Source organism: Rhinoderma darwinii, chromosome 8 (assembly GCF_050947455.1).
Source record: "Rhinoderma darwinii isolate aRhiDar2 chromosome 8, aRhiDar2.hap1, whole genome shotgun sequence".
NCBI classification, from domain to species: Eukaryota; Metazoa; Chordata; class Amphibia; order Anura; family Rhinodermatidae; genus Rhinoderma; species Rhinoderma darwinii.
Genome location: NC_134694.1, coordinates 19,306,836 through 19,320,729, shown reverse-complemented (window position 1 = coordinate 19,320,729; position 13,894 = coordinate 19,306,836). Strand labels below are relative to the sequence as shown.

Sequence of the window (13,894 nt, the reverse complement as noted above, 5' to 3'; positions counted from 1 at the left end):
TTTTTATTGTGCAAAAGTCGTAAAACATAAAAAAACCTCCACATATGTGGTATCGCCGTAATCGTACCGACCCATAGAATAAAGGTAACATGTTAATTACGTCGCACAGTGAACGGCGTCAATTTAAAAACGCATAGAACAATGGCGGAATTTCAGTTTTTTTTTATAATCCCCCCCAAAAAGGTTAATAAAAGTTAATATAAAAATTATATGTACCCAAAAATGGTGCCATTAAAAAGCACAACTAATCCCGCAAAAAACAAGTCCTCATACAGCTATGTAGACGAAAAAATAAAAACGTTATAGCTCTTTGAATGCGACTATAGAAAAACGAATAAAATAGCTTGGTCATTAAGGCCTAAAATGGGCTGGTCACTAAGGGGTTAATGCAGATTCTGGATTTGTATCTTTTTCTGAACTTAAGGATAGATTTAACATTTCAGAGGGAAAAAAATGTCCCCAACTTGACTGAGGGGGACTTTCGGGAGGTGGAATCCTCCTTTTTTTATTTGGTGATAAGTGCAATGGACTCTCTAATACAGTCTCAGTTTTTGCATAGGATCTATTACACGCCAGTCAGGCTTCGGATAGTTGTTTTTTCGCTGCAAGTCGGAGGTCGGTACCTTTATACATTGTGTGTGGATGTATCCCAGAGTTGCCCCCTTTTGGTCTGAGTTAGTGGCATTTCTTCATACCCATTATGAGTTTCCGTGACTTCTTACCCCTCAGTTGTGCCTCTTGGGCATTATGAATGAAGTTACACAAATCCACTACGATAAGATCTTCTCGCGCTTTGTTCTTTTTTGTGCCCAGAAGATTATAATTATAGTTTGGAAGAACACAGAAAGTCTGAGTTTAATACACTGCCAGCAACTGGTAAATAAATATATACCTATGTATAAAAAGCTATACCTTAGCAGAAAATGTCCAGATAAATTAGGAGAAATTTGGTCCAGGTGGTTAGCAACTCTAGAGACTGCAGTTTAATTGTCACTTGAGAGTGGCAAAGACGTGGGTGGGGGGGGGGGGGGTTTAGAGCACAAGGATGGCTGTGAGTGAATGTTAGTTTTGATTCAGTTAGGCTTTCAGAGATGGTAATTTTGCATATCCTGTATATGTCATACAATGAATCTGCTCCGTACATTTCTGTACGTACTAATGCCTTTCTGAATGTCTTTTGTTTTATATTAATTGTATATTGGTACGTGTTTTGTACATCAAAAGTTTTGAAAATAAAGCCTTTAAAAAAATAAAAAAGAGCAATTTATGACATCCACAGGATTTGTCATAAATGTCAGATAGATGCGTGTCCCACCTCTGGGACCCGCACCTATCTTTAGAACGGGGCCCCCTAAACCCAGTTCTACTGCTCTTTGTTCTGGCTGAAGCGTGTGATTTCCAACCAGGAACGTGCTCAGGCGGTTCGGCGGGAGAGATGATTCTTTAGACTGGCACCTTCATTCCAGAGACCCATGCTGCCTTCCCCTGTTTTTCCACCTTAAGAGCCAATGCAGGTGGACAGAGTCAAATTTTCCGAGCAGGAGAAACAGCGAAGACGCTCTTCAGGTCTGTATCTGTATTGTGGCCTTAAAGGCCATGCGTCAATGTCTACAAAAACCGGGAAACTCCAGCACCTAGGGTTGGTTGGAGAGACAACCTTATGTGGAATGACGCCAAATGCCAAATCCTCTCCCAAATTGTCTATTCCAGTAACCATTGTCTTTGGAGAAAGATCACACCTCATCTGCCTATCTGGATTCCAGAGTAGCTGCAAATTTTATTCAACAGGATCTAGTGGATCGTTTCCATCTTCCCACGGTTCCTCTGGAGAGACCCCTCTCTGTTGCCTCTGTGAATGGACTACAATTGCTCGATCCTATTTTATCCATCACTGAACCACTGACACTATAAGTCCTCCAATCCGAACAGATTGCCTTCCTCGTCTTTCCTAAAGCTATCAACCCTATTCTGCTGGGCCTGCCTTGGCTTTGTCTACATGCTCCGGTTCTTGACTGGAGTTCCGGAGAAGTCCTCCAATGGGGATCTAAGTGTCTTCACTGCTACCTCCACAGGTTTGTTCTGTTTTGCCACCACTGCCTCAGTCACTCTCTGATCTACTCACACATTATGCCAGTTTTGTGGACATCTTTAGCAAGAAGGAGGCAGAGAATCTCCCACCCCATCGCACCTACGATTATCCAATTGTACTCCTCCCTGACGTCTCACCTCCTCGTGGACGAGTCTATCCCCTTTCCCTGCTGGAGACCCTGGCCATGTTTGCTTACGATAAGGACACCTTGTGAGAGGGTTCATCTGGAAGTCTTCCTCCCCAGCTGGAGCCGTATTCTTCTTCGTAAAGAAAAAAAATTGATCTTTTCGACCAAATCACGGTCAAAAACAAGTATCCCTTGCCGCTCATCTCAGAGCTCCTCGACAGAATTTGTGGGGGCAAGGTGTTCACAAAGCTGGATGCATGTGGGGCTTATAACTTGATCCGTATCCGCAAAGGTGACGTGTGGAAAACCACATTCAACACCCCGGCCACTACGAATATCTCATGATGCGCTTTGGACGGTGTAACGCTCCAGCTGTGTTCCAGGAATTAGAAAATTACATTTACGAGATCTGCTGTATGTCTGTGCGGTGGTTTATCTGGACAACATCCTGATCTACTCACCTGATTTGACGACGCATCGGAATCATGTTCGCCAAGTCCTGTTACGGTTAAGGGGAAATCACCTATATGCTAAACTCCAAAAATCTGTGTTCGAAAGGAAATCTCTGCCCTTAGTGGGCTACATTGTCTCCGATCATGGACTCAAGATGGATCCAGAGAATGTGAAGTCCGTCTTAGATGGGCCACATCCACAGGGTCTTCAGTCTATACAATGATTTTTGGGATTCGCAAACTTCTACCGGCAATTTATAACAAAGTTCTCGTCTCTGACTGCTCCAATCTCTGCCCTCACTAAAAAGGGGGTGAGCGCCATGGTTTGGCCTCCGGAGGCAGTCAGCATTTACCAGCCTGAAGAGCGCTTTCACCTCAGCCTCTTTTCTACATCATCCTGACGCGTCTTGACAGTTCTATCTAGAGGTGTGTTCCGTTGGTGTTGTTGCACTGCTGTGTTAAAGAAACGCCAAAGGCAAGACTGTGGCTTGTGGTTTCTTTTCCAAATTATTCTCTCCTGCAGACGCAACTACTCCATCGGGGATCGGGAGTTGCTGGCAGTCAAGTTGGCCTTAGAGGAGTGGAGACACTTGCTGGAGGGCTCAATTCATCCTCTCATCATTTATACATATCACAAGAACCTCACGTACCTACAGTCTGCACAATGATTAAATCCTCGCCAAGCCAGATGGTCGCCGTTTTTCACCCGATTCCAATTCTTGCTCCACTTTAGTCCTGCAGACAAGAATGTGAAGGCTGATGCCCTGTCTACATCATTTGAAACGAATGACTCAATATATCTAAGATCCTTCTAGGATTATTGCCGCTAACCCTCTGCAAATTAGAGACATTCCTGCTGGAAAGACTTTTGTTCGTCTTACAGACAGGAAGAGAATTCTCCGCTGCGGGACACTGCTCCAAACTGACTGGGCACTCTGGTGTCTGTAAGACACAGGACTTGATAGCTCGTCATTACTGGTGGCCTATGCTGTCTAGAGATGTTATGGACTATGTTTCCTCATGTACGAACTGTGCCTCAAGCAAGTCTACCTATTCCAAACCTGCTGGTCTGCTCCTATCCCATGGTGTTGTTTTTAACATGTTCTTAGTTTATGTACAAGTTCTAATATATATGTGCTTTGTGCTTTTGTTTTTAGTTACATGGATTGAATTCTCCCAAAATCTTGAGAACCTGTTAGTACCTACAATACTGATGCTTCCCTATTGGGTCGAATGTGATCTTCTACCTCCTTATTCTTCCAACCAATCTCCCCAAATAGGTCATTGGAAGATGATAATTTGTTGCGATTTATGTAATTTTAGATGTGGTTTTTATAAAGAAATTTTCTGGACGGATTTATGTAATCTAGTGTATGTGTATATGTACAGATGTATTAACTGCTCTTTATGTCAATTTGGCGTTAATCATGTACATGAATTGTGAAAACAGAAAGAAAGATATACACGGTTATGTATTCTCTGATCCTGATGTATGTGTATTGTTTGCGCCTTATTGAATGTGATCCACACAGGCTTATACACTTCTTGGTGGGTTGTACATTAAGGCCTCATTTACACGAGCGTATTATACGCGCGTGCGACGCGCGTGCTTTTCACGCGTGTCGTACGCACCTATAATAGTCTATGGGGCTGTTTAGACGATGCGTGAATTTTGCGCAGTGCGCGTGCGTTGCGTAAAACTCACGACATGTTCTAAAATCGTGCGTTTTTCGCGCATCACGCACCCATTGAAGTCAATGGGTGCGTGAAAACAACGCATGCCACACGGACGCTCCTGCGTTGCATGCGCGAAAATCACGCATCACTTGTTATGTCCATGAAAAACAGTCTATAAAGCTGGACAAAGCAAACAAAAACCAGGAAGTGCTTGAGTTTCCACTGCGAGTGGGCAGGGCTAGTGACTGGAGACTGTGCAGGTATCTTCCACTGTCAACATCTGCTGCCATGCCGCGTGGGATGGACGTGGAGCGCCTCCTCGTCCTGGTCCAGGGACACCCCGAAATTTGGGACACTCGCTCGGAGGCGTACCACAACCGGACGGCCAAGGAGGACGCCTGGGAGGAGGTGGCAAAGGAGCTGTTTGGCCAGGAGTGGGAGAGTGGCCGAACCCGTGACCGCAGTCGGTTGGGTGAGTACCAGGCATTTTCTGCCAAAGCATGACATCCCTTTTGAAGAACTGGGGCCCTGTATGTGTCTTCTGCGCATTTTCACGAGAAACTTTTGTGGAGCAGGCGCATCACCGTGTACCACGTAATTGGCAGTGCAGGGCCCTTAATTTAAAGTGAGAGGTCATAGGTCTGATGGCATGATATCTGTTTTTTAACTCCAACAGTCCAAGAGATCAAAACACGGTGGCGGAGCTGCCGTGACCAATTCCGGCGTGAAATGGGTGAAAGGGGACGCAGCGGGGATGGCGCATCTCGCAAGCGACCGTATATGTATACCCAACAGCTGATGTTCTTGAAGGACATCATGGAGATGCGCACGTAAGAGTTTCTGCCATTGCATGTGTCTAATGTGTGTTCGCCCATGTCCTGTTTGCCATCGTGTTGTTGTAGGCATTGTTATATATTCTGTTCTAACGTAATTTCCTCTTTCTAGAACCACAGACAATTTGGAGGATACCGCAGAAGAGACAGACGTGGGCGAGTCTCGGCCGGAACCTCCTGCTGCCCCTGTCCTGCCCCCTAGCCCAGAGCCGACACCCCTGGAGCCCGCCCCTGGCCAGTCCGCACGGGCCGTCGCCTCTCCGGCAGAGGAGCGCCCCGTGCGTGCCCGCACTCGCCGGGCCCGTGCTCAACAGGCCTCCGCAGCGGGGCAAGTAGATGCCCGTGTCCTGGACTATCTACGGCGAGCCGCTGATGAGGACGGGAACGACGCCTTTGGCCGAAGCATCGTTCCCCTCCTCCGGCTGGTCCCCATGGACCGTATGGGCCGTCTGCAAGCGTCGATCGTGACGTTGATCGACGCTTCCAGACCGCCCCACAATCCGCACGTGTGCTTCACGGCCATTGAACAGTGGCGCAGTACAGCCATGCCGGCCACCACGCCCCAGGTGCCGGGCCCATTCCACCCAGGCCCCCAGATGCACCGCCCGCATCCGTATATGCGCCCTATGGCTCCCCACTTCCCTGGCCCAACATACCCCGGACAACATCAGCACCACTATGCTGCCGAGGAACAACCTACACAGCTCCAGGTCCAGCATAGTGGTGCTGAAATGCAGGCCTATTCGTCCCCGGGCCACCAGTACCAACACCTTTAAGTGTGTTGGAGGCCAGAATTTGTGACGCCACACTATTTTTGGGTGCAGGGATGCCAACTCGCCGTCCTGTTTTTGTGTTGGATCGATATTATACACCATGTTGGTGTTTTTTGTTTGATGAAACATTTTTGGGCTTTTGCAAAACCCTGTATTAAAAACTTTAATGTTGAATGGTTATATTTCGTGTGGTTTTTCATTGATAGCCCTCCACACAATGTTTGGCCCACATTTCCTTGGCCTATACCCTCGCACACCTCTGGGATTTGGGTCCAATGAATACACACGTCATATGAGGTTTTAGGTAATCACTCGGGGTTTGATATGGTTTGCAAGAGGTGCGGACGTTTAGGTGCTGTCATGGGCCCCGAGGCAAACTATGTACACTAGCAATTGGCCTTTCCAAACTTTCGCCCACACAACATTCTATCTCCAGAAAGAAGGTTGCCAACTTTATAAAGTCCTGCTCAAACCCAGACAGATGTAAGGTCGCAGCCCGCGACTCCTCTTGTTTTGCAAGTCCCTAACCCAACAACAACCACGAAAAAATAAAAACCCCAGCCCACATCTGACGTGTGTAGGTAAGCCGACAAACAACAGAGAACCCTTCAAAGGTCATCACGCACCCACGGTGCGGCTCCAGATCGACATTCCAAATATGCCGCCAAAGTATCCCTCATGCGAGGGCGGGATGAGAGAGATCGGCCGAGAGGAATAACCGGGACACTGAGGCTGCTGCCTGCATCTGTAAGTATATGTGCTGCATCAAAGGTAGCATCATTAATGCAGCAGAAGTTATGCAGACCGACACACAATTCTATAACACGTGTCACATTCTGCATGGACAATTGCATTGTCGTCCCAAAGACACGCCACCTGCGCGACTTAATGGCAAAGCCATATTCCACACATCGACGAGCTCGGCAGAGGCGGAGATTAAGGTGCTAAACCTGCTTCTCCCAGCAAGCAGGGGTTGGGCCAGCTGGCCTATTTGTAGGCTGGCCTGGCATGAATCTCCTCTGCGTTTTTGACGCGCGTTGCAAACGCTAGTCATGCGCGCGTTTAAAACGCAACAACGCTGCGTATACGCAGGCAAAACGCAATGCCAACGCGCGCAAAACGCAGCGTTTTTTGCGCGCGCAAAACGCACACGCTCGTGTAAACGAGGCCTAAATGTGGTTTGTATATTGCAATTAATTTGTGTGAATATATGTATGTTTATAATTTAATTGTGTATATATATTTAAATTGAGTGACACTTACAAGCACCTGTAATTTGGTATTTTTGCTATAATTTAGCACTTTAATTCACTATAAATATTACTTATTTATGTTTATACATATATATATATATATATAGTTTCTGTTTTTTCATTATTTGTATACACTGTTGTAATTAATATTTATTTAAATAATTTTTCACAGGGTGTATATATGTGTATATATTCACTTATTTATTTATATTCACATGTCTTTATTAATAAATTTCATTTTACATATTTTTTATTAATTATATTATTTGTTTCTGTAATTATGTATGATTTTTTGTTGGTGTATATGCATATACTCAATATTTTTTCATTTTTCTTTCATCTTTGTCACTTTTATTATGTATATATTTATTATTAATATTTATGCTTGATGTTTTTCATCTCTTGTTGTATGTCTCCATCACATTTTCTATGTTTATATGTGTATTCATACACATATAATTTATCACTGTTATACACCAATAGGGAAAGGTTAGGGAAAGTGCTCAAATAGCAACTATAACAATCTAATTAAACACACACAAATGAGTGTGTATATATATATATATATGTATAAACATTGATGTATGCTTTTTTAGTGTTTGTCTTTGTAATGTGCATTCATAACATGTTTCTGTATCTTTAAATATTCTTTGATTCTATATATTCACTTATTTGTAAGCCTTCATTCATATCTACAAAATTGTGTTTATGAAGTTTTACCTACTTATACCGCGCTAATTATGGTTGATTAACGTTATATATTAAATAGCTTCTGGTATGGATATATCTGACTGTTATATATTGTGTGAGCTTTCACTTTCATTGTCCGTTCACGTCTGGCATTCGATTTTAACACAGCAACTTACTTGCACTTGCCTCGGCTCTTTGATCTGATGAACGGCGTCCGTTGCCATGGTTCTACCCCAGCTGTGGCCGGATCACTGGTCATGTGATTTCACTCTCCAGTGCTTCCGGATCCAGCACAACGGGCTTGTTTACCTGTAAATGACGTCATGATAATCTGCTACACCGAGGCACAGCTGCTGCACCCTCCCGCTGTAGGAGATGATTGGTTGAGGGGCGCTATAAGGGGGATGGCATCTGCACTTCCAACACCACCCCCAGACGAAGGCTTCCGGGCCGAAACGCGCGTCGGGGTGACGCCAGTGACGGTGACCTGTTCCAATGGGTATGAGCTGCGTTTCCAGCATATGTCCACCTTCAGCACTATGAGTCTTGTATTTTGATCATTACAAGGGGGAGTGGCTGTTTGCACTTGTGGCTGACAACACAGCCACAGCTCTGATTTTGTATTGTGCTCTTTACTTACGGGGTCCAGCTGAGCCATATAATTTGTGTGCATAGTATGGATACTGGTTTCTTTGTCTGGCTCTTATCAGGGGTACTCACATTGCAATACACGCTGTAATCTACATGTATTTTGATTCTACTTGTCTATGTAGATAGATATACAGAGCTGTCCTGCTGCTGATTAGCCCCCCCCCCCCTTTTTTCTGCTGCTATTTTTTCTGCTGCTATTTATTGTTCTTTCATGCTGGCTATGTAACAGAATATGCATATCATATAAATGTAATATACCACTGATGTATCTTTGCATTTCTGTAGCTTAACAGTGTCGCCTATTACCCATACATTTGGACATAATATTATATATTATATACGTGTGATCTGGTTGTCTTTTCTGCACTGTGGAATTCATCTCTGTTTTTTAATTCATGTTATTTTTTTAAATGTATTTAATAAAGATATTTTTGTTTTAAAATATTTTGGTGTGTCAGACTCCGAACTTTAGGTTTGTCATGTTATGGACTATGTTTCCTCATGTACGAACTGTGCCTCAAGCAAGTCTACCTATTCCAAACCTGCTGGTCTGCTCCTATCCCTGCCTGTCCCTGATGCAAATTGGCAGCAAATCGCTATGGACTTTATTACAGACCTTCCTACTTCAGCTGGATGTACTACGGTGTGGGTAGTGGTGGACCGTTTCTCTAAAATGGCACATTTTATTCCTTTGACTGGCCTTCCGTCTGCTTTTCATCTGGCAAATCTATTCATTCTGCACATCTTTCTTCTGAATGGACTACCTCTGCATATTGTCTCAGATCAGGGTGTACAGTTTACGTCCAAATTCTGGAGAGCCCTGTGCAACCTGCTAGATGTGAAGCTGGACTTCTCTTCAGCCTATCACCCACAATCTAATGGTCAAGTGGAGAGGACCAATCAAATTTTAGAGAATTACTTTCGTCATTTCGTTTCCGCCCAACATGACAATTGGGTCCAACTTCTGCCTTGGGCGGAGTTCTCTTACAATAATCATACAAGTGAGTCCACTGCCTCTTCTCCTTTCTCCATTGTGTACAGCCAACATCCACAAGTTCCTCTCCCTGTGCCAGCCATGACTCAAGTATCGGCAGATAATTCTTCATTTGGGACTTTCATTCACATCTGGCAGCAAACCAAGTCTGCAATCCTTCATGCAGTGGACAGCATGAAAAGGCATGCCAATAAAAAAAAGAAAGGCTCCTCCTCAATTCTCTCCATGAGCTAAGGTCTGGCTATCCTCAAGAAACATTTGTCTCAAGATGCCTTCTCACAAATTCGCTCCCAAATTCCTCGGTCCTTTTGAAGTCTTGCAACTAATAAACCCTGTGTCCTATAAACTTCGGCTGCCTCCTACTCTTAGGATTCCCGACTTGTTCTATGTGTCCCTCTTTAAGCCTGTGGTTCTGAACCACTACAGTAAATCTCCTAGTTCTGCAGTTGCTCCCAGCGGTACTTCTGATGTCTTCGAGGTGAAGGAGATTCTGGAGTACAAGAGAGTAGGAGGAAGGACTTTCTATCTAGTGGACTGGAAAAGGTTTGGTCCTGAGGAGAGGTCTTGGGAGCCAGAAAAGAACCATAATGCCCCTACCCTCACAAAAACATTCTTCTTACGCTCTGGACCCAAAAAGAGGGGGAATAAGAGGGGTGGAACTGTAACGGCTGCAGTCATGGACCGCCGCCGTGCCTCGCCTCTTGACGGCCGCGACTGCAGACCTCTGGCTTCCTGCCAGTATCTCCCTCGGATACGCCAGCATACGCGGCCGTCCTGCTCTGCTCTTACCTCTAGGGTGCGCGTGTGCTCGTTCCCGGCCTTAAAGGGCCAACGCACATGTAATATCTTTTCTGAGCAATTCCCAGATCACTCTGGACTCTAAAAAGGGCTCTGCCCTTCCACTCCTTGCCTGAGCATTGTTGTTGTCTAGCCATGTTCGTATTGCAAACGGTCCCTTCGCTCTTTCCTGCTCCCAGTGTTCCCGTATCCTGCTTCCTGTATACTGTTGCTCTTTGTTTCTGAGCCTAAGCCTTTAGTTGGAGTTGAGCATGGCATCTGCCACGTCTTGTATCGTCTGCCACATCTGGTGTCATCTGCTAGGTCTGGTATCATCTGCCATGTCTGGAGCCATCTGCCACTTCTGATGTCATCTGCCACATCTAGTGTCCTCTGCCACGTCTAGCTCCATCCATGCCAAAGCCTTTGCTACACCTCGTGTCTGTCTGGATGCTTACAGGTACTCTTGTGACTTTGCATAGACTTCGTATAAACTATTGTTTGCCCAGCTGTCTCTCCGCTACGGCAGAGCGGCCTAGTGGGTCCACATACCCCTGATCGTAACATGGCATATCACAAGGATATGCCATTATTTCATTACCAATGGGAGTCCCAACATCTTGAACCCCCGACTGATCGCTTGAACAGAGGGGCAGACGCCCCTTCAGCTTTTTCCCTGTGCTGCAGTTCTCCTTTCCACCAGCTGTGCATTGCTATGGAGCCCATGGAGAAAGAAAATCCTAGGGCCAATCACTACCCACCCCTATTTCATGATAAACAGAGCTATGGGGATGTGTACCTCTACTAATCCAAATTTCTAAGACTTGGAGCTTAGATTCTGACTACAAACTGCCACTCATGACACATGTAGAGATATTTTCTGTGTGTAGTCAGATTTTGAGCTCCGACTTTCAGAATTTTTTTAATGTCATGTGGAAAACATAGCGATTATGGACTTTAAAAGAATCCAAAAAAATCACGTGTTTTTTTCCACAAATTCTGTTCTCGATTTCTCAGTTATAACTACTTTTTTCAACCTGATTTTTCCAAAAATGTTAACAGTATATCACAGCCATTACATCTCTTATAGTCATCATGCACACAGCAAAGCTATCTGCACGGAGCCTATATGGCAGTGCATGGAGGCCGAATCTCTCCTTGTTATGGAGCCATATGGTCTCTGTGGGCTGCCGTAAAAGCTCTGTTGGGTGCAGTATGTTGGGAGCAGTATAGGGGAACATATCTCTGTACATATGGCATCTGATAGAGCATGCCACAATTAATTTACTTTTGGATTTTTATTTAATTTAACGAAAATAATTTCAGCAAGTCTCCCTATGAAGGTATACAGAGGCACAGTAAAGGCCCCATGCACTACAACTGCAGGCCTATTACAGCTCCATACAAAAATGGAGCCATAATGCGGCTTTGTGCATGAGGTTTGTATTGTATCCTGTTCTTTGTACACTTCTGGAAGGATAAATCTGCCTGGTTATGCTTTGATAGTTTGCTTGTTTCTTTATTGATACTAGACAGATTAGCCATTCTGCAGTCTAGGAAAAATAGATTACAACCCTAAGGAAGCTGTAATGTCACCCATTTATTTGTCACATATTGAAAACACAGATTTGACATCACTTTCAATGGAAAGTAAGAAAACCCCTTAAGGCCCTGTTCATACAGAGTTTTTTGACGAGTTTTTTGATGCGGAAACCGCGACGCAAAACTCCTCAAAAACCGCCCGAAAATGCCTCCCATTGATTTCAATGGGAGTTGGACGAGTTTTTTTACCGCAAGTAAAAAAAACGCGTCACGGTAAAAAGAAGTGTCATGATCCATCTTGAGGCGGTTTCCGCCTCCAAAACCCTTTCAATTACTCAGAAAGAGGAAAAAAACGCCTCGACGAGTGTTTTGACGGGTTTTTGTCAAACCATTGTGCAAAAACCGTCTGGAGCAGTTTTTGCAGGAGGAATTTTCCTCCTGCAAAAAACTCTGTGTGAACATATCCTAACTATACAGTTATTTAAAATGAGTGTACAGTGTTTTGTATGTGAGTGGTTATAAATAAAATAAAAAATCAACAATTTTTTTGTGTGAAATGTATTTATTTCTTTGGAGAGAAGATAAATAATTTTGCACTCCACATTCAGTATTTTTACTTTAGAGAATAAAATTTAATTTGTTATTCATTCTTTTTATAACTTCACATTTATGAATGCAATTATTTTTTAAACAATTCTTTTTATTGAGGTTTTGCAATAAAAGGCTGTACAAAATCTTAGAAAAGACAATAAGAATACAAGCTATGAGACAACGGTTGTGGTAAGTGTCCAGGGTACAGCTATTAGAAGATTCTTGGAGGCTGAAGTACGTGAAGGTAGAGATTGACCTAGCTGTGGGGTCTTCTCTCGAAACGTCATGATGCCTCCTAATATATAGTCAACTGAATATGAGAATGGTTTGAGGGAGTGAGGAAAGTTCAAGTGTAGGGGAGGTGATTCCTAGTATGTGATGAACATTAAGGCTCTTGTCAAGGTCAATGAGTGCGTAGGAATTCACTTTTACCAGTTGCCTCGCACTCTAATTTCCATATTTCAAACAGTCACACACATTTAAGGGCCCGTTTTATGGAAAGCAAATTAATCTGCACCAACATTTGGAATATAGAAGAAAATCGTAGTACCGAAGTAGAACATGTAAACTCCATGGAGATGTTTCACTGGTTGGGTGCAACTTGATGATCACCGTGTTGTAAGGCAACAATGACAACTAATAAGCTAATATGTCAGTTACATTCATAAAAGTTATCTCTAGGAGTCAGGTTTCCAGAATGTTCCCCTTCCTTTTACAGATGTCAAATGAGCAGCGATAGGGAGCATCTTCTTCTTTTCTAAGTAAAGGTCAAATTAGAGTTCATGCGGTTGTGTAGGTGCAGTAGCCTCAATTCAATACTTCTATACATGTAATATATGTTGTCATCGCTGAGAGACTTTTTTTGTTGTATAGTTTTCCACCATCTTGTAAAGATTTATTCGCATTCCTTTTAAGTGCTGACTCCATCTATTACTTTTACACTAGTTGATCAAATATTCATATATGGTTCACAACTTGACAGGACAATAAAACACAGACCAAACATAGATCTGTGATGACCACATAACCAGATGTGAATACCTTGCAAACTATCTTTAGGACATGATTAATTTTTTCGATGAAAGACCTTCTCATTTTTTTACTGGATTTGTTATTTCTGCGTTGTTCATTAAAACTTTTTAAAATGTAATTATATTGTATTGCTGTTGCCAGTGTTGGACTGGAGTTCCTTGGGTCCACCAGAGGAAATTAGTGCCCACCCTCCATCTATGAAGAACATGTGCATGTACACTTTTAATTTCATTGTAATTGTTATCATTGTACACTATGGACATATCATCAATAACGTCTAATTGGTTATTTGTGAGTCAACCCATAAAAAATGCAACCTAGTGGCAAGTGATTGTCTTCAAACACACCTCCAATTAGGGATTGTCTTCTGCTGGACCGTTTAGGCTCAGTATTGTGTAAGAACCGTGGTCAGA

At 43.6% G+C, this 13,894-nt stretch overlaps 2 protein-coding genes across 10 annotated transcripts in view; both read left to right on the top strand.

The window, feature by feature from the left end:
• Window positions 1-13,894, top strand: part of TEX28 (testis expressed 28) — a 210,802-nt gene that overhangs the window by 71,755 nt on the left and 125,153 nt on the right. The window lies entirely within an intron of this gene.
• On the top strand, window positions 4,359-6,125 carry LOC142658619 (uncharacterized). Its single transcript, XM_075834207.1, has 3 exons — window positions 4,359-4,817; window positions 5,022-5,175; window positions 5,291-6,125. Exons 1-3 carry the CDS (start codon window positions 4,634-4,636, stop codon window positions 5,952-5,954), a joined length of 1,002 nt encoding a protein of 333 aa, XP_075690322.1. The 5' UTR covers window positions 4,359-4,633; the 3' UTR covers window positions 5,955-6,125.